The sequence below is a fragment of the Lolium rigidum genome, chromosome 5, assembly GCF_022539505.1.
Source record: "Lolium rigidum isolate FL_2022 chromosome 5, APGP_CSIRO_Lrig_0.1, whole genome shotgun sequence".
Taxonomy (NCBI): domain Eukaryota; kingdom Viridiplantae; phylum Streptophyta; class Magnoliopsida; order Poales; family Poaceae; genus Lolium; species Lolium rigidum.
In genome coordinates this window covers 51,925,607-51,945,276 of record NC_061512.1, presented here as the reverse complement: position 1 = coordinate 51,945,276, position 19,670 = coordinate 51,925,607, and the positions used below count along the sequence as shown (strand labels likewise).

At 43.7% G+C, this 19,670-nt stretch overlaps 2 protein-coding genes across 2 annotated transcripts; one reads left to right on the top strand and one right to left on the bottom strand.

The window, feature by feature from the left end:
• Window positions 1–3,685: 3,685 nt before the first annotated feature.
• Window positions 3,686–7,080, top strand: LOC124653748. The gene is made up of 4 exons (XM_047192809.1): window positions 3,686–3,813; window positions 4,594–4,778; window positions 4,974–5,194; window positions 6,363–7,080. The coding sequence occupies exons 1-4, from the start codon at window positions 3,695–3,697 to the stop codon at window positions 6,996–6,998; spliced, it is 1,161 nt and encodes a 386-aa protein (XP_047048765.1). The 5' UTR covers window positions 3,686–3,694; the 3' UTR covers window positions 6,999–7,080.
• Window positions 7,081–7,344: 264 nt separating this feature from the next.
• On the bottom strand, window positions 7,345–15,383 carry LOC124651904 (nucleolin-like). The gene is made up of 11 exons (XM_047190920.1): window positions 14,698–15,383; window positions 13,716–14,086; window positions 13,527–13,616; window positions 11,944–12,177; window positions 10,553–10,759; window positions 10,147–10,459; window positions 9,901–10,076; window positions 9,714–9,802; window positions 9,572–9,621; window positions 8,211–8,266; window positions 7,345–7,614 (listed from the first exon to the last, which is right to left on the bottom strand). Exons 1-11 carry the CDS (start codon window positions 15,296–15,298, stop codon window positions 7,519–7,521), a joined length of 2,283 nt encoding a protein of 760 aa, XP_047046876.1. The 5' UTR covers window positions 15,299–15,383; the 3' UTR covers window positions 7,345–7,518.
• Between the last annotated feature and the right edge of the window lie 4,287 nt (window positions 15,384–19,670).

Here is a 19,670-nt window from a genome sequence, read left to right as displayed (position 1 = left end):
GACTACAAGTGACATGGCATCTTGTTATAGCTAGCAGTTGACTGTACTATTGGAATTGCTCTTATGATACTACCACTCTCATATCTCACCTCATTAATTGATGCGCCACATCAGATTTTTACCAACATGGCATGCATGATACTAGTACTACTTATGATACTCCCATTGTGGCTAGTCTAAGTAAAGCTTTTACTTGTTGGTGCAACTTTACTGCTAACTGGGATTGGGTAACTTACTTGAAACATATTGGGTCACTCTTCTATTTGATACGTCTTTTTTAGTTGTACATGATGGGTAACTTTCATGGGAGACTTTTGAACCAAATGGTGAGTAACTACAAATTTACACGTTGGGTAGTTACTTCGTTTTCAAGCACGTAGTGGATTTTTATCATCAAATTCATGTGCGTACTGAAATGTTAATTACTGGGGAAGCAATTCACAATATGATCAGTACATTAAGTGAAAACATGTGGGTTATTATATTGTTAATTAATGGGTTACTATTACAGAAATGAAAGAGTAACTTCTCTGTTAACTCCTCTTTAACTATCTTGTTCATACGTTTGCTGAAACATGGATTGACCCATGTGTGTGAGTCATTACCACCTTCGTTTGCACTATATTATGTTCATGTTCGGAATTGTGGTCAATATCATTGGTTCATGTGAATAAACAAGTGTACATTAGTAACCAAGTTTTTTTTACATCCATGATGCAGGTTTCTAATAAACATGGCAAAAGAACAGTGAAAATTACTGGACAGGTTCATCCATAGGAACACAGATAAGGACCAAGTGAACATTATTGAACAAATTCATCCATAGGAACACAGATAAGGACCAAGTGAACATTATTGAAGAAATTCATCCCTATGAACATTGATAAGAACATAGATAAGGAGCAAACCTAGGTTTACTCCTTTTACATAGTTAGAAATTCATGCTTTTTTCCGTGCAGTTCTTTGATTTTCTGTATTTTTTTAGTATTATTGTGTTGGATTTTAGCCAAGGTTTAAAATAGCACGCTATTTCTCCGTTAATCGCGCGCTATAGCATATCTATAGGATCCACGCTAAATTTTAGTAGTTTTGCTCGTTGTGACGTTATTTGCGAAATAGGATGCTATATCGCGCTAAAACTTCATAGCATTAGCGCGCTATTTTTTTAGGCAAGTGCTTTCACTTTTTCATGGTGATGAACTGCAATCTGTTGGTTCCACTTCTAAATCAGAAGATAATATCGCTAATGCTAATAATTTTTAATAAATAATTTATACTATGTTGTTGCCTTGTGAAATGCTGATGTTAGCTTTCTAAAATATTTGAGATCTATTTTTATATGTGGTTATGTATGTATGATTTAGTCACTTTTGGACCATATATCCATTTGTTCTAGTAAACTTATTTATTTTTATGATATATTTAGTATTATTTTAGAAACGTTATTTGAAATATACCACGCTATTAGCACGATATAGCGTCCATAGCTTTTGAAAGAAGTTGTCGCTATTTCATTTAGCACGCTATTTTAAACCTTAATTTTATCACATATAGTATTTGTTGTTGTTGTTGTTGTTGTTGTTGTTGTTGTTGTTGTTGTCTCCTCTATTTTTTGAGGAATTGGTATGCTGCTATGATTTGGATTCGAATTCCAAGAGGAAAGTTGGGGACACACCTGGTTTTGGTATGATCTCCTATTTTTCAGCTTTTCTTATCTACATCTTCTGGGGCTTCCACGAAGATGCAAGATTTTGGGGATGGCTAGGATCTAGTGGTTGACGGCGTTCAAGATCTAGTCTACATCGAGCGTGGCGTTCTTTTTGAAGATGAAGGGTGGAGCATCGGGGTGGTTTGTGGATTTTTTGGGGCTGGTTTTGGTGAGTCCTGCCGTGTTTTTGGTGAGCTATTTTGGGGCGTTCTGCCCTGGGTCTAGGCTTAGAGCATCTCCAACAGGCGCGCTATAAGTTGGCGCGGTATATGACGCTGCCGCCGCGCTGTAAATCGTTGCCGCGCGCCGGAGCGATTTTCCTCCCACCGGGTGCGCCATTTTGCAGCGCGCGTTGGCGCAGTAAAATAGCACCTCCGTCGGACGCGCCATTTTGCAGAGCGCGGGCGCGGCGCAAACAACAAACACACACCAATGCATCCAACAAGATCAAATAATTGTATAAAATTTCACAAATAAAATGTACCATCCAAATACAATACATTGTTTAACAACAATAATTCACACCAAATACAACCGCATCAACATACAACAATACAACATAGTTTTGAGACAATACAACACATAGTTTTCGAACAAAAACAACATGTATGCAACTATTGTTGTCCATTCCAATTCCACCATTCTTCCATGAGATCTTTTTGAAGCTCATCATGTGTGTCGTTGCACCGAATGGCATGGTATGAGGCAATGAACCGGGCAATCCTATGTGCGGACCTCCTCACTTGCACGGGAACCCCCATCAAGTCGTAGTGGGTATGATCCACATCTTTTCCGCGATCATCCTCTATAATCATGTTATGCATGATGATACACGCGGTCATGATATACCAAATGCATTCTTGATCCTAAAATCTAGCCGGTCCTCTAACAATGGCAAATTAAGCTTGCAAAATTCCAAATGTTCTCTCTACATCTTTCCTAGCCGCCGCTTGTGCATTGTGGAATTGAGTTTGCTTCTTACCTTTTGGTTGAATAATCGGCTTCACAAATGTTTGCCACCTTGGATATAACATCTCACCAAATCATGGACCTAGCGACACGAGGAATTCGCGGGGATCGCTCGGTTTGCCTACCAGATTTTGCTAACCTGATTTATAGTCGTATTGATCACACTGTGATCTGATTTTTTGGGTCGCAACGAACGGGCGCCAATCTACAAACCACAGTTCTCATAGGGCTTAAATCAAGATCAGTGTTGAGCGTCGTGCGACCTATTTAGGGAGAAATCGGTCATCCCGCGCACCGTCGGATGGACCCCGTGTGGTCGTTTGATGTTACTGCACACAGACACATCTCTTTCACATGATGTCACCCCACATGCTACGGTACGAAAGCGTCCTTTACCATGACGTTTGGAAACCATAGGAAACCCAGGCACCAATACAACAAATCTTTAGAATATATTACAGATTTATTTAGAACAATAATTACAACATTAACCTCATGTGAAAATCTCTTTAGAATATATTACAGATTTATTTAGAACAATAATTACCAACCTTTTTTACAAAAAAAGTAATGAAAACAACATTAATCTCATCTGAAAAAACCTCTTTACAACATATTATAAAAATCATTTACAACAAATAATTATGAACTTTTTCAACAAACAAATTAACAAAAACAATATTAATCTCATCTGAAAATCCCTTTACAACATAGTCATTTACAACAATAATTATCAATTTTCTTAACAAAAAAATATTAACAAAACGAACATTAATCCGATCTGACAAATCTCTTTGCATATTATAGAGTGATTTAAAATTAACAACAAAAAACAACGACTAATTTTTGGTGTTTACAACAAAAAAGCAACAATAGAGAACCAACCTACTCTTGAGTGGTTACGAGGGTGATTGTACCCCAAACAAACCTAGCAGAGTTCAACCCCACAAGGCCACAAAGCCTAGCCTCCGCCGCAGCAGGAGCAGAGAGGAGACAGCCCTAGCCAAAAATTCCCCAATGGGTTCTACCGAGCCCGCCCGCGACGAGCAGCAGCGCGAAGCCCGCCGCAAGCGCCGACAACGTCGTCGAGCGCGACGCAAGGCCGGCTGTATTCCGTCCTCTTCCGCTGAATCTGGGTAAGGTCCCGCCGCCTCCCCCTTGCACTTAAGCTTTCTATTCCCTCTGCGGCGCGCGGCTGTTGAATCACTTATTTTAGGGCAGAAAATGATTCTTTCTTTTTTTATGACAAGCGAGAATACAAACCCAGCTTATAGCTTTATTTCTTTGCTCGCAAATTAGCTCAATCTCGATGCATGCTAGGTGAGCCTCGAAGAAATTTTATGCAACAGCATGCATGTGCCATGGTCAAAAGGGGCTAGCTTTCGACCAACTACTTTGAAATTGGATTCGGTCTTCCTAATTTCACCAAGCCGTTCCGTGAATGAGCACTAGACTCCTATCCAGCGCCCAAGTTTATTGGTCTAAAGGTTGAGGATTGGTATCACGCCTGTTACTTTATCGAAAAAAAATCACGCCTGTTACTAGGAACTCAACAGGCCTGTCCTGTATACTAGTTGTGGATGAAGTGTCAATGTATCACTGAAAGTGCTTGAACCAGTTCTGTGTAATTATTGATTCTAGGACTGCTAGTTCCTGTAGGGTTTGGCTTGTTGCCAGGGGAGGTGGGGAGGGGAAGCAACATGGTACCGATAGATATATAACAAATAGAGTAGAGCTAAATTGGTGGGCTAATACCGGGAGAGCACTAAATTTTGTGCGTAGATGTAGAATAATATTGTTTCAAGTTAGTACAGATCTCTGACCTGTATCAACTTGGTTATAGCAAAATCATCACTCAGAATAATATGGATTGTTAACGATAAATTATCTTACTCATTGAGCTTGTTCCCCTCCAGGTCTGAAGAACATGTCGGAGGTACTCAAGAAGAAGCTGATTCATTCTCAGGGCAACCACCTGAGAGGATTGGCAAAAAAGGAAAATCACCCGTGAGTATTTTGGTGGAGGAGAAGGACCTGGATTCGTACCGTCGCGACTGGGAATCCTCTTGGGGCGGCAAGTTTGGCCTCTTCCGAGACTACAGTAATCTACTCTACCATCTCGTTCTTGCTTTGCTTATCTTCTTACTACTGCATGCCTCAACCTGATCAGTTCCCTTACTGATCCTACAAAAAAAATACTAGATTAGTGTCCCTGTTGGTAGCTTGTATCCTATGTCTGAACCAGAATTCTTGATTTAATGTTTGCATTCTTGGCTGATTTGAGACTTTGCTGCAGCTTGTGTGAGAGCCATGCTCTTCACATGTAAACCCACCCCGCCACATGCTGGCGTCAAAACTTGCTTGCAGGTTTTCTCCATCAGAGTCACAGAGATCGATGATGGTCTCGAGTGGCCACTTGAGGTCTATGGCTTGGTTGCCACCCGAGACTCTGTGGATCATAATCGCAACATTATCTTCAGACGTGGAAGGGATGCCTGCAAAATTATCAATGAACAGGTTTTCCTTCTTATTTCTCTTGCTCATGGAGGGGAGTAGAGGAAGTTCCCGCTAGATTATTTTCAAGTATACTGTGTGACTGTCTCGTTATATACATAATTTAAGAGAGAATAGCCAAAATACCAGTAGTCAAAATCGAAAGTGCCAAAATACCACTACTAAAAAACAAAGAGCCAAAATACCACACTTTCAGTTTTCATGCCAAAATACCACTACTGACTAACCAAGACTAACATTTTCATTGAAAGACACAAATAACCTTACCTCTTCACATAGGGTAACTCCAAACCGCCCCCAAATGCCACTCAATTTTATCTACGGTATGCAAAAGGTTTTGCTAGTTTGACGTTGATTAACAGGAATGGCCGTATCCATCCAGCTAGAAGAACGAGCAGTGGTGCATAGCTAATTACCTACGGTTGCCTATCCCGGCCAAAAAACAGCAGCCCCGCCTCCAATCCATAGCTACGCTGCCGACAGCCTGGCTGGATGCACACGCGTGCTCTGGAAAAGCAGCCGCCGAACGCCTTGCCTCGGCCTGGTCCTTGTGGATTTCGTTGGGGTGCAACCCCTCCCAGCGGCGGTGGGTCATGGCCTCATGGGGGAGTAACGTGCCGGCACTGGCGCTGCTATTGCTCCTCGTTCTACGAGGAGAAAGGTTAAAACGGATGCCTGTTAGATGAAATCAGGGGCAATTTTGTCAAGTCACAGAAATTAAACGGCTTGACTAACGGAGTCTGTTTGTCAATAGGTGATAGTGGTATTTTGGCATGAGAAAACCGAAGTTGAATGCTATTTTGGCAATTCGGTTTTAACTAGTGGTATTTTGGCACTTTCGGATTTAACTAGTGGTATTTTGGCTATTCTCTTCTAATTTAACCTTGATGAAGCACCAAAATAATTACTGTGCAGACCTCTTGCTATTGAAATGAGAATATATAGCCATGGGAATGTTTTATCCAACAGTGGTTGTCCCAGTTTTAATTCTGCAAAGACATAGATGTTTATTTTCATTTAGATTTTGGGTAAGATTATGCTCTTTAGCTGGCTTTGTTGAGGTTAATGTTCATTTTGATTTATGTGTGATCTGGGCTGTTGGCTATATCCTGCGTCCTTGTTTCTGGACGTAGTTACTTGATTTCTTAACGAGTACAAACGATGCTTGCAGGATTCATTTTTGCCGTTGCCTGGCCCGTCTCGTGCGGTCGTGTTCACTGACCCTGTCGATGTCGAAATCCAACTAAAAGTGAAGGGCAGAACAGAGCCTGAAGACAAAGATTTGATCTCCAACGTGCTAGTATACAGACATGATTTCAGTAGTGACAGTTCTGGCAGTGCAGGCAACCTCGTGCGTAGCAGTTGTTCCAGCCAGTACTGCGCACTGGAGCTCACCTCCGCACTAATCGCCCGAGCGGTTGAGGCCACCATCATTAATGCCGAAGTTATCCAGGGCCGATGGCCGAAAAACTTGGGAATCCGTGTCATCTCTGGTACCACCAGCATAGATGAGGATTTCATACTGCTCGATGCTCGAGACGGAAGGTTTCGGGTTGATCTAGCTGATGGTCTCATACGCCTTTCCAGAAACATTGTGTGCGTAGAACAAGATGGAGGACTGAAACTCTCTGTAGAGGCTTACAAGAGAAACGGAGATATCTATGAAGGATCCGCCGTTACAGTCTTGAGACCCAAGAGATTCTCTGCGAGTCTTGGTATATGTAAGCTTAACTTCTGCACAGTTCGGTTCACTGTCGGTTGGTCATGCCTTGCAACAGTGAGTGATCTGATGGCCTATGGTATCTGAATCTGGTACAATTAACCATTTGGTCGTGTAGCATAGTATTAGAGGATACCATTTTCCTGTATCCACTTAGCGGTTCCAGACTTCCAGTTGTGTTAAGACTTGAGAGATGTAGTTTCGTTAACATGGTGATGGTATGTATGTGTCCAGACTAAGACTTGAGAGATGTAGTTTTGTTAACATGGTGATGGTATGTATGTGTCCAGACCACTATTTATAAGACATGTTTAGTCTAGACCGTTATTTATACTCGTGTCTTGGTTCATGAGCCATGCCATGCTGCTCTCTATAGTAGCATAATTAAGCATATTCACAAGTTAATTTCTTGTATTTGTGCATCACTGGCTCAAAGTGCAAGCGATCTCGATTGTAATGTTTTCATTGTACAAACATCCTCGTACTTGATAAGCACATATACGTAAATGAACTTGATCTTTTTCCAGCATCAGTACCATCTACACAGCATAAGGGTTCCTAAAAACTGTCTGTAAATGTTCCATGTTTATACGGCAGTAGGATTTGGTCAGTAATATCTCCTTCGAGGAATGTATTCTCCGCTTCTTGGATAGTCCGATCCACTTAGATGAGGCGGAGGAAGATAAGTGTATGCATATTCACCCTACAAACGGATAAGAAATAATTCAGATATAGACCCCTGACCACAGATTGTCAGAAAGACAACAAGTGAAGGTTTAGAAACATTAGTCACACTCTCAAAAGTACATGTTGGCATGGAATCTGATCCCACAAACGTGCAAATTATCAATTTCAAATACTTTATATTTTGAGCTACACAAAAATGACAAACAGTGTAGATCTGAGTAGTACATTTTCAAATCTCCAAAACATATCAGATTTTATTATTTTTGTGTACCACAAAATAAAAAGAATTTCGGGTTGAGATTTTGCATGCTTGTGAGATGTATCACTGAAAATCTCCAAAATTGTTTTCAGATTTTTTGATAACTTATAAAAATGTATTTTAATTTTTTTAAATGGCGAGAGCCCTGGAGCTCGGGAGCCAAAAGCACTTTCCGAGATTGACCACGTTAAAATACAGTCAATAGCTTTATCATCCACAGTAACAGAATGAATATAATTATGTTGACTTAACAAACTATATCAGTTTAGTTTTTCCAACAAGTAATTCTGATTGAAAATATAGATTAAATTAAAGGAAGACGTTGTAGTGAATGAGTAAGAAAGTATATAGACCTGGTATTGAGGATTGCTTGTGTAACCATAATAGGCTGGTGGTGGAGCTGCTATTTCTGTCAAACGCAACAACAAAAAATGATTACAGAATGAACTGGCTTAGCCTTCATGAAAGCAAAATCAACACCAGTGCAAGAGTTCAAACAAAATCAACTCAATAGCACCACCGGAAATGTACCAAATTCCAATCTAGTCAAATCCTCACACAATCAACAATGCCACTCCCAGTAGCATATGCATAAAATTTGCAATCTAGCTGCTGGGTTTTATAATCGAGCTATTGGGTTTTATGGTCCTTTGAGATATCAGGTTTTTCATCGCCTGTTGCATCTTCTTTATATCGATAATTAATTAAACATCCCGTGATGGGGAAGAACAGAGCATAGGAAGTTGTCTTCTGCTTTCGTTGTCCTGTCTGGTTTAGTAGCTTTTGATTAGGGGATTGCTCTTTCTGTTTTGTGTTCGCCTTGGAGAGGCGTTTTTGTTTTTAGAGATCTTGCTGTGCACTTTTACGTAACCAGGTTATCCCTGGATGTACTGAACATTGTTCGTTGGCTTTGATAAAAGGCCAGGCCAAGAGCCTTTTCTCCAGCCAAAAAATAGGAAGCACGGGCTGCGGCGGCTTGTGCTCGGTAGCTGGAGACAACATTGAGCTTATTTTTACAACTCTGGAGGTATGCAAGTTAATTCTGTGCAAAACTCCAGAGTGAACCCTAGTGCAAGCCTCACTCACTACCTCACAGGGTGTACTGCAGTTATACCGAGACACATTTTTAATGGGCTGTGGGTTGTATCGGCCAGTCAATATTGGGAATTTCAGTATTTAAATTTACTTGCCATTTACATATCTGAGAGTTACGGGACGTGTATCGGCATCAGATAGACATATTGATGTAGGTGCGCCACCTTGACAAAGTATCGGTGCATCATAGACGCGAAAGCAGGAGGCAGAGTCAACATTCTTGTTGGTGCCTAAGAAATACAGGGTAAATCTAAGCGGTAGAAGTCATCATAAGGAGTCACTCAGGACGTGTCCGACAACATGGAAACAACAGTTATGTGGCGGCTTACAGATAAAAGCACGCCTATGAGAAAAGCCACGGGTGTAATTCATCCGGTATAGGTGGTTAAGAATTGCAATGTGCCTTTGTAACTGGGCGGTAAATATCTGGACTCGTGCAATACTTGAGCAGGGTATGCACTTATTCCAAGAGAAACCAAGAACATGACTTCCAGTCTATAAGATATTAAGATATACTCAAATGTATATCTCGACTAAATCATAGTGTCTATTATGTGCAGTTATTAGAGGAATTAAAAGATGCACATCTACATGGAATAGACAGTATTAAAGACTGTACCTCTAGTGTAAGGAAGACCATCAATATGATGGTAATTTGACGGTGTAGCTCTGCAAAACCATGGAAATACCAAATAAGTTACATGTTTGGCGGAGAATCTTCTCAGTACCAAATAAGCAGCAAGACGAAATGGAAACAAAACCTCGTCTGATCATACACATAGGTGACTTGAACGTGATCTGCGGGTGCACGAACACGATTTACAGGAGGGATGTATCCAGCATGAGGTTCCTAAAGGCATGCATGCATTAATATGATGTATACATGAAACATAGATGGCGTAAAAAAAATGAGAATACGTGTATAAAGACGAAGAATTTGATGTATACCAGGTCACGAGAATTTGGTTTAGATCTGGATGATGCACCCGCAATGGGGTGAGAATCGTTAGTCACATATCGAGGTCCCAAAGAACGTTTCATATTTCCAGAAGATTCTCCTGCATATGCAGCTCTAGCATAACCACCGTGACGTGCTCTGTTGGAAGGTTTTGTCAGGACATCACCTGCACAAAATTACAGGTATAAGAAACAGCACCCATTAACAAAGTTAAACAAAATTATCAGAGAACATACGATTCTTCCGTGCTTTCTTCAGTAGTCTTTCATTTACAGCGATATTTTCAGTCTTCCCAGCTTTCCGTTTGCCCTTGTACAGGTTGGATGCTTGTGGTACCTCCGCATCAACTTGTGAGGTCAGCTTACTCGTGTCACCTTTTGGCAATTTATGTGAACTCTTCTTCACCATGACCTCTTTTTTGTGATCCTTTTTCTTTATAGAATTGTTAGCGTCTTCAGAAGTTGCACCACTACTGACCTTGAACCCACCTTTAGCACCCTTCTTGTTCAGATGTATTTCCCGACGTGGTCGAGCAAGACTCGCAACCAACTACGTAAAGAAAGAGAACAATAGTGCAAGCAAGTTAGCAACCAATAGCAGCTTAGATGAATCAACACAAGCAGGATTTAGGATTTAGAATACCTTAACTTCACCACCAATCTTGGCACTGTTTATCCCTTCCACACAAGCTAATGCACTCTTCCTGAATGAAAATTCAACAAAAGCAATTTTCTTTTTTGACTTCTTTAGAAGGCGAACTTCCTGAATCTCCCCATATGATTTGCAACACTCTTCAATGTTCCCCTCATTCCAAGAAAGAGGAACATGTTCAAGGTATACTGATTTAACCTGCAGACAAAGTAACAGTAAATTACAAAACAATGATACTATTTCCAACATGAGTAAATAAACTTTATGGGCAAAGTACAAAAATATTGGTATATACATGTGGCTTAGTAACAAACATTTGCGTTCATGTGGGATACATGGAAGCTGCTAGGTGATTTAAGATACTTCTGGTTGTTTAGCAACAATCATTTGCTAGCAAGGAGCCTAGTAACAAACTTGCGTTCTAAACCTAAAAATAAATCAACTCTGTATATCCGTAACTGGCCGAACACTCAGTTATGAGGATTGACACAACCCTGTTTCAACGAAAGGAAAGAGGGATTGGAGCACACAGGGGCTACACACATGGTCATGATACCAAAAGCATCGCAGAATGTTGAATGGTACCAGACCTGGATCATTAAAACTGGTGTCCTTACTCTTCATGTGCAAGAAACCACCCTACCGCCACGAATCTGAGAACTGGAACCAGAGAGACCATAATAACTCAATTTGGCAACCCTAGCTCCGGATATGCATAATCGAACCCCTTAAATATCTGAGTGAGGCATTCATGCAAGGTTTTCCATGTGCGGCAAAACCTTGCAGTGTTTATGTAAGGAAGAGAAAGGAGGTCATTGGAATAAGATGGATTGTCTGATTAGAGGAGAATAAGCAAATCGGGCTGGGCCCTGGATGTGTAGATAAATCACAATCCTGACAACTTGATCCAAAACAACTGAGGCCCATGGAAAGGAGCAGAAGTCCCAAAGTTCAAATATAAGTGAAACAACAAAGATAGATATAGACAACTAACCATCCAAAGTTTCTGATCTATTTGGTTATGATTGATATTTGCTATGGTAAAATAGTTCAGTCTCCAAAAATGTGCAACCAAGAGAACAGAGCGTCGCTCTGCTGACAAGGACAGCGAGTATCCTGGTTGGTCTCATTTAAAAAAATGTGCAACCAAAATATGTGTTCACGTTCCAAAAGTTTGACCAAACAAACCTAGCTGACTCATGGACACATACTGCATATTATGATCTGTTATTTTTGACTGAAGACGCCATTCAGAAGGTAGGTTCATTACCTGGTTCGAATAACTCTTAACAGCCAAAATTGATGACATAGAACAACAAGTCAACTAAGAACTATCCAAGACATCCTAATATCTTAGAATTAAACAGGCAATAGCTGCTTACCTTCAGAGCAAGCTCTTGACTTGATTCTGTTGGGGTTCGAGCATATTCTTTCTCACTTCTATCAATGTCGACAAGTGCATCTGGTTGCTGTAACTTCTGAAGTGCACTTTCGGTAGTGTCAGGCGCAGCAAATTTGAGGAAACTAATCCCTCTGTTTCGTCCTCCAGTATCAGGGTCATCAGGTAAAGTCATTTCAAATTCTTCGATTCCAATACTTTTCAATGAGAGTAGCACCTGCAAATTATAGTTGGGAAAACAAGTAAACTAAATGAAGTAGATCATGTCGCATCTTCAGAGACATTTGAAAGCTGGTAGAATTGTGTTCCTCTATTATACAGATACAAATAAGAGAATGGATAGTGATGTATGCAGTCATTCCGTTTGGATAGAGGATTAATTCATTCAGTTCTCATTAAGTCAATACATTATTCACATAGAAATGACTCTACATAAATACAATTCCTTGCATAAAAAACATTTTTTACAAATGAGGCTAGACAACCTAGCTCTTATTTTTAGTATCTTGATCTACTTCTGGATTCAAATATTCAAACACACAAGTGTTGTAGGTTCACAGGATTTTGTAGGATTCCAATACTTAGGATATGTTCCTATGGATTGCCTTTGGATCAAGGGAATGGTGCTACACAAATTCCTATGGATTCGATTCCTATGCCTCAATTCCATACGAAACTGAACATCCACTCCAACCTCTTTTCTTAGAGTCAATCACGTAGGATCGAGGAACTTTTCCTGTGTTTTTCATCTGTTCCATCCAAATGACTATTCCAGCAGTTTTACTGTGTTTTACAATCCTCTGTTTTGCACAGGCAAACCTGTCAGATTCCTGTGCTTTTACTATTCATGTGTTTCTCAATCATGTGATCCAAAGCGGCCCTCAAATACGACAAATGAATTAATGCCGTTTTGCAATGTCACATATCACAGACTAATATTACTTTTCCAACTCTACTACAGCTATATTGGTGAATTGCGATTTTTCCGCAGCACATTCAAGTGTTTGCAACTTCTACTACAGGAAATTATTTGAACTTCACCCTTTCATTCCTCTATATATAATTAACTCAGTTTTCACTGTCTGCTTTCCATGAGGTCCATGACCCTTGCTATATTATTTGTTTGAATAAGACATAAAGCAGAAAAACCTTTAGTGGGCTATGGTACTTTATGACTCCTCAACACCAATTATCAATGCTATTTGGTTATTGAGCTAAATATTAATTCAACTGTCCAAATATATTCTGCGTGCCTCATCTCATATCCCATGAACTAAGTGAATGAACATATCTTTGTATCTGGAATGTTAGTCTGTTAGAAAGATCAGCAACATTTCAGTTGTAGCATGATGGCGCCAAAGAAAAGGAGCCTTTTGTACACAGAAAGATTACTTTTTTTTAGTTCGATATCTTCCGAAGAGCTGAGCAGCCTCAGTAAGTACTTGTTGACATGAGAATGTTCTCATACATAAATATAATCAAACGGTGAAACTGTTGTAAAAAATATATAGTTGCCATAACAAATTTTCTAAATATCAGGATAAGGTAAAGCTTGCTATATCTCACCTGCTCTTTTGTCCAGCTCTTGCAAATGTTTTTAAGGTAAAGGGTATTCTTAACTCGAGAAGCTGATACTTTGACCTTTTCCCCTGTCACCTGAAAAAAAAACAACGAGAATTATGGTCATTATTCAATAAACTAAGACATATTCAAAGAAAAACTATTTGAAGGACTAAGGGTTTATTGCATCAAAACCTCAACTCCATCCTTAGATTCAGTGACAGCCTTCTTTGCAGCTTCATTGCTCATGTAACGAACAAATGCAATGCGGTTGTTCTTTTTTTTAGCAGCACGAACAATTTTAGTAGATAAGATCTCCCCGAACTGGGAGAAGACCACTGTAATGTCTTCCTCGGTACAACCCTTAGGCAATCTACCAACAAATATTTCAAGGTCTTTAACATTCCCCACTGAAACTGAACCCAGCATAGCAAATGAGGGGTCAAGTTCACCATTTTGGACCCCACACTGGACACTGAACTGGCCGGCAACGACATCCTTATCGGTATCCCGATGTGAACCTTCATCTCCAGATTCTCCGTGCTCTTCGGGCAGTTCATTCTTGTCTGGAGTATATATGGAAAAAGTAACCGCTTTATGATCATTGGCTAGTTGGACACAGTATATAGGGCAAAAGAAACATGACTGTTTCATGGAATCTATACTTCTAATCCAACAGGATATATAGTCACATATAGTGCTCAGAATAAGAACATGTTATATAACGAAAATTACACGAGGGTTGATATTTATATTTATAAAGGTCCCTTGCAGTTTTTTCCTCACGAACAGATATAAACACTTGATGCTAGTAGACAAAATAAACTAGACTAAACACTCAAACCACGAAGGGACATGGTTTAACTGAGGTAGCACTCAGTCTCTATGTAAGAGACCGACAAAATTGGGCATATATATTATATGAATCAGTTGATTGCCAGTTTCATGCCGTCGTTGCATTTGACTCGTAAGTTGTCACCAATAAGCAAATGAGGGTACGAGATCTCACGACGAAGCCTAAACCAAATCTCCGTTTTCCACGCAACACTAGCTAATATCTCAGTTCCTCCGCCCTCGACCTTACGCCTCCAATACAAGGTTATCACCATCAAGAAGTTAGCAGCATTGAACTGCGTACTAGACGTGCAATGTGCAATACGCTCAGCCTCTTACTTACCATCTACCGTGGCGCCTTCTCCCGAGACCTCCGCGGCATCCTCTTCCATCGCATCATCCTTCAGATTCTCCTCCTCTGGATGTTCTTGTCCCTCATCCTCCTTGGCAGGCTCCTCTGCCACCGCAGACTCCAACCCTGCATCGTCACCGCCGCCATCTTTCACTGCCGTCACCATCGGTTTCTCCTCGTCGGCTCCCTCCATGGCCACCGTCCTCTCCGACTCAGCCGCTGCAGCCGGGCCGTCTCCCTGGCCCGTCGCCAACGCCGTCTCCTCCTCGTTGCCCTTGCCTCCATCGGCTTCGTCCTCGGGATCCTCCTCCGCTTCCTCGGGATCCTCCTCCGATTCTTCCTCGGGATCCTCCTCCACTTCTTCCTCGGGATCCTCCTCCGCTTCCTCCTCGGGTTCCTCCTCCACCTCCGGCTCCTCAACGGACTCCGCCCCGGTGGCCTCCTCACCGCGACTCTCCACCGCCCCGCCACCAACCTCCGTAACCCTAGCACCAGCCTCCGCCGTGTCACCCACAGCCGGAGGGGCCGCCGGGGAGCTCTCTGAGGCGGCGGGGGCAACCGCGGCCCGCCGGGGCCTCCTGGCTGGAGGCATGAGGGTGCGAGGATTTGTTGCGCAGGATTTTGATGTCGACGGCGAGATGAGACGACCGAAGGAAGGAGGAAGATGATGTCTGGTTCGATTGGCTCAATCCTTTCAGGGCTCGGAACTTTTTTTTTCCCGTGTTTCAGTTCATATGGAGTTTTTTTTTAGATGGAAGGATTAAGATGAGTTCGGCTTTAAATTAATAGAGCCTCAACCGGCTACTATACAACACACATAGTACACCACACACACTTACACATATCAGCAATGCCGGCGCAGCATACAAACTTAGAGCATCTCCACTCGTTGGCGCTCTCCACGCTCAAATCTGACGAAAGTTTCATCCGGATTGAAGAAAAATTAGGTTTCGGAAGCGCCGAAGTTTCAGCCGTCCCCCCGGCAGGATACCCCAACTTGGGGCATTTGACATATTTCAGTCAAATTCGACATAAAAAGGAAATACATTTGTACACCCAAGCATGGGTGTGGATGTAGTCATAGCCGTCCATTACTTTAAGATTCGGAGAAGAGTACAGATGAGAGAACTCTGTTTCAGCTATTTTCTCCATTTATGCAAAAAATGTGGGTCCCAATGAAACAGTGCTAAAGCCACCCAACACGGACGCAGGAATCCAGGAGGCCTAGCGTGCTCTTCTCCACCATTCTCTCTCTCTCTCCTGACACGAAACCGTCCCCCACCTCCGAGTCTTTCTTCTCCATCGCTCTCTCCTCCATTCCTTCTTCGCGCTCCCCTCCATTGCTCTTCCTCGCCCAGCTGCACCACTGATGTCTCAATCCGCAGCAGCGGCTCATCTGGCCACCTGGAGAGGAGGTCATGGCTGCAGGCTCAGCGAGGAGGATCAAGCTGTTTATCCCAGCGGCACCCGCGGCGTCCTTGCTCTGCACCTGAGCGAGCTGCTCCGTCGAATTCCCCTTTGCCAGAGAACATTCCGTGCGCCCAGGAAACTAGACAGACATTACTTGCCAAAAAATGCCCCGAGTTATGCACGCGTCCGTGAGAAAAGCAAAATCGCAGCGCATTCAACAGGAGATTCCAAATATTCAAAACGAACCAGCACGCAGGACTCATGGTCTTTGATGAGCACGTATGTTTGCAGCTGGGTCGAAGGAGGAAACCAAGCTCTATCAAAGACCAGACTTGCAACTTTGCAAGGCATTTTCATTTACCATTACGAAATGCTTACGCGTGAGTAAACATCGACACAAGACATCTTACAGAACATCTCAAGAGACAGTACATAAGAGGGGTTGACCGACTGTCCAACCAAATCAGAATCAAACAAGATGAGCACGGACCCGTCGCAGCATGATGTTCTAGAACCTGGGCTGGGAACCAGAACTCGCCGCACTAGAGCGCGCGGTACCACGCGGCTACCGTGTCGCCCAACGGCGCAGCTGTCGTATGGGTGGCAGGGCGGCCGTGCCCTCCTTGATGCAACGGCTCCTTATCCAGGTGAACGACCACGCGCAGGCCAGAGAGTCTACACAGCTCCTTCGCCTGGTCGGGCGTGGGTGGGCGGCGGCCGCGTCTCTGTCGCCCAGCTCCGCCTCCCACTCCTTGCACGCGGCGACGCCGAGCACGCGACCCCATTTCCGCCGGACGGGGCGCGCCCAGAGGCTGACCATGGAGCAGCGCTCCCTGAGCCCCGCGCAGACGCACGCCATGGCGGCAAGCGACACTGGGTTCAACTCCTCGAGCAACGAGCATGCGGTCCAGCGCCAGATCCTTTAGGTCAAGCAGCGGCAGCGCGTCGTCGGCGTCCACCGCCAAAGCAAGCAGCGCGTGCACCCTCGCCGTTGTCCCCTTGGGCGGCGACATTTTTTTCTCACGCCCTGCTCCTTGCTGCCGGCCGCGGCCGAGGCAGAGTGCGTGAGCAGCACCCGCGCCAGCAGCAGCGTGACGAGGCCGAGCTGCTATCGCCCAACAACGAGGCCAAGATCGTCGAGCCGGACATCTGCCAATGCGCGGTCGTCGCAGGCGGCGCCGCCGCCCTCCTCCTGGACGCCACGCTCGGCGGCGTGAGGTGTGCTACTGGAGGACGAGCCCGTTTCGTCCACGGTGACGGTTCCCGCCCGCGTCTGGCTCCTGCGTCTGCCCGTGAGCCGTCTGTGGCACCGTGGCACACCGGTAAAATGTCTGCTCTGGAGTTTTCCCGGCGGCCATTGTCTGCACGCAGCAAAGCACAAGGAAAAGGGGGAAGAGGACATAGTCGCCGTAAGTACAAAATCAAACACAAGGAAAGGGGGAAGAGGACATACTGTGATTCCGCGCGACGGCGTACTGTAGCTGCGCGGGAGCAGCACGACGAAGCTGACTGGTGGTACTGCGGAAGGCTGCACGACGGAGCAGCCGCCAGTCCCGGGGAAGACGGCCGGCGAGGGGAGAATCGCGAATCTCGGTCGGCGGCAAGAGCACGAGGAATCCTGGAAAGAAATGGGGAACGGAGGGCCGGACCCCTGATTTTTTGGAATAGAGTGAGCTGCAGCGTCTCCACCTAGGGCTATGTCCCCCGACATGAACAGAGACTAGGCCCAGGCACCGGATCCAGCGGAGAAAAGCCAGAGGAAAAGGAGCTCTTGATGCGACGTGAAAATTGCTGATGGGATGGAAAATGTTCAACCCAGCTGCACTTTGCACGAATCTCGAGCTCAAAACGAATGGTACAGAGTACACCCACACCCATGCGTGGGTGTACAAAATCCACACTCGACATAAAATTTAACAAGTTCGGCGAACTTGATTCAGAAAATTGCTGAAACAAATTGGACGAAAATCAGTACAATGTTTAACAAGTGCTGAAACAAATGAAGCACACAATTTCACAAGTTTTGAAACAAATAAATAAAGACACACTAGTTGGCGTCAGTGTTGGCGTTGCCTTGGAGCGTCCATACGTGCTCCACCAGATCATCTTGCAGTTGTTGATGCATTGTAGAGTTTCGGATCTCCTGTCGCATAGCAATGAAGGCGGCCCATGATGGAGGCACCTGGTGATTAGGCTGTGCAAGAGGTCCCTCTCTCTCATATGGTGCTTGTTGCTCAGCCAAAGGAACCGGATGTTTTCGCTCATTTTCAATAATCATATTGTGTAGGCACACACGGCAGTTCATCACCTCCCACATCCGATCTTTGGACCAAGTCATAGCGGGGAACCGGACGACGACAAATCTCTGCCTGGAGGACACCAAATGCACGCTCGACGTCTTTTCGGCAAGCTTCTTGTTTCTTCACAAACTCACAAAGTTTGGGGGTGCTAGGTTTCGAGATAGTCTTCACAAATGTTGCCCACTTTGGATAGATACCATCTCGCAAGGTAGTATCCTTTGTTGTAGTGCCGACCATTGATCACATAGTTCACCGGGGAGCATGACCCTCAACAAGCTTGGAAAAGATCGGGGAGCAGTTTAGGACGTTGATGTCATTGTTGGATCCAGGCATACCAAAGAAAGAGTGACAAATCCAGAGATCATGGGTAGCCACAGCTTCAAGTATCACAGTGCAGCCGTTTTTGTGACCCTTGTACATTCCCTGTGATACGCGTAAAGCACACGCCCGTTGGGAACCCCAAGTGGAAGGTATGATGCGTATAGAAGCAAGTTTCCCTCAGTAAGAAACCAAGGTTTATCGAACCAGTAGGAGCCAAGAAGCACGTTGAAGGTTGATGGCGGCGGAGTGTAGTGCGGCGCAACACCAGGGATTCCGGCGCCAACGTGGAACCTGCACAACACAATCAAAATACTTTGCCCCAACGTAACAGTGAGGTTGTCAATCTCATCGGCTTGATGTAAACAAAAGATTAGATGTATAGTGTGGATGATGATGATTGTTTGCGAAAAACAGTAAAGAACAATTGCAGTAGATTGTATTTCAGATGTAAAGAATAGGACCGGGGTCCACAGATCAGTAGTGGTGTCTCTCCCATAGAGGAAATAGCATCTAACACCACATGTTGGTGACTTTTTTGCAAGGAACCACAACATGCGTTTGTTTTTGCATAGAACATCATATTTTGCTTGATCGTTTGCACAAAACACATAGTCAATCATTAAAAGCTTTAATAGCCAATTAGTCAGTCTAGCCCGCTATCACAAAACGTAATGTGGTATTTTCTCTCCTTATTCAACCGAATTGGTATGTACATATTAACTCATCCCGATACCAGGAGGAGGCAGCCAACTTCACCAAGTTCACGGTGACCCGAAGACTGTCGGCCTTGCTCGCACATTGGTCAGGCGAGAGAGAGCTTACGGATCGCTTATCGCGTTGTCCTTAGGCGAGCCTTGCCCGCACACATGTCGACCCAAACGCTTCCATGTTGGCCCGTGGAGGCAGAGGGTGAATTGGCATGGTCCTTAGGTG

Coding starts and splice junctions, on each gene's coding strand:
- LOC124651904 (XM_047190920.1), bottom strand. CDS start 15,298: ATGCCTCCAGCCAGGAGGCCCCGGCGGGCCGCGGTTGCCCCCGCCGCC. Junction 14,087..14,697: donor AGAAGGCGCCACGGTAGATG/GTAAGTAAGAGG, acceptor TATATACTCCAG/ACAAGAATGAACTGCCCGAA. Junction 8,267..9,571: donor TGGTCTTCCTTACACTAGAG/GTACAGTCTTTA, acceptor TGCGTTTGACAG/AAATAGCAGCTCCACCACCA.
- LOC124653748 (XM_047192809.1), top strand. CDS start 3,695: ATGGGTTCTACCGAGCCCGCCCGCGACGAGCAGCAGCGCGAAGCCCGC. Junction 3,814..4,593: donor TCCTCTTCCGCTGAATCTGG/GTAAGGTCCCGC, acceptor GTTCCCCTCCAG/GTCTGAAGAACATGTCGGAG. Junction 5,195..6,362: donor GCAAAATTATCAATGAACAG/GTTTTCCTTCTT, acceptor CGATGCTTGCAG/GATTCATTTTTGCCGTTGCC.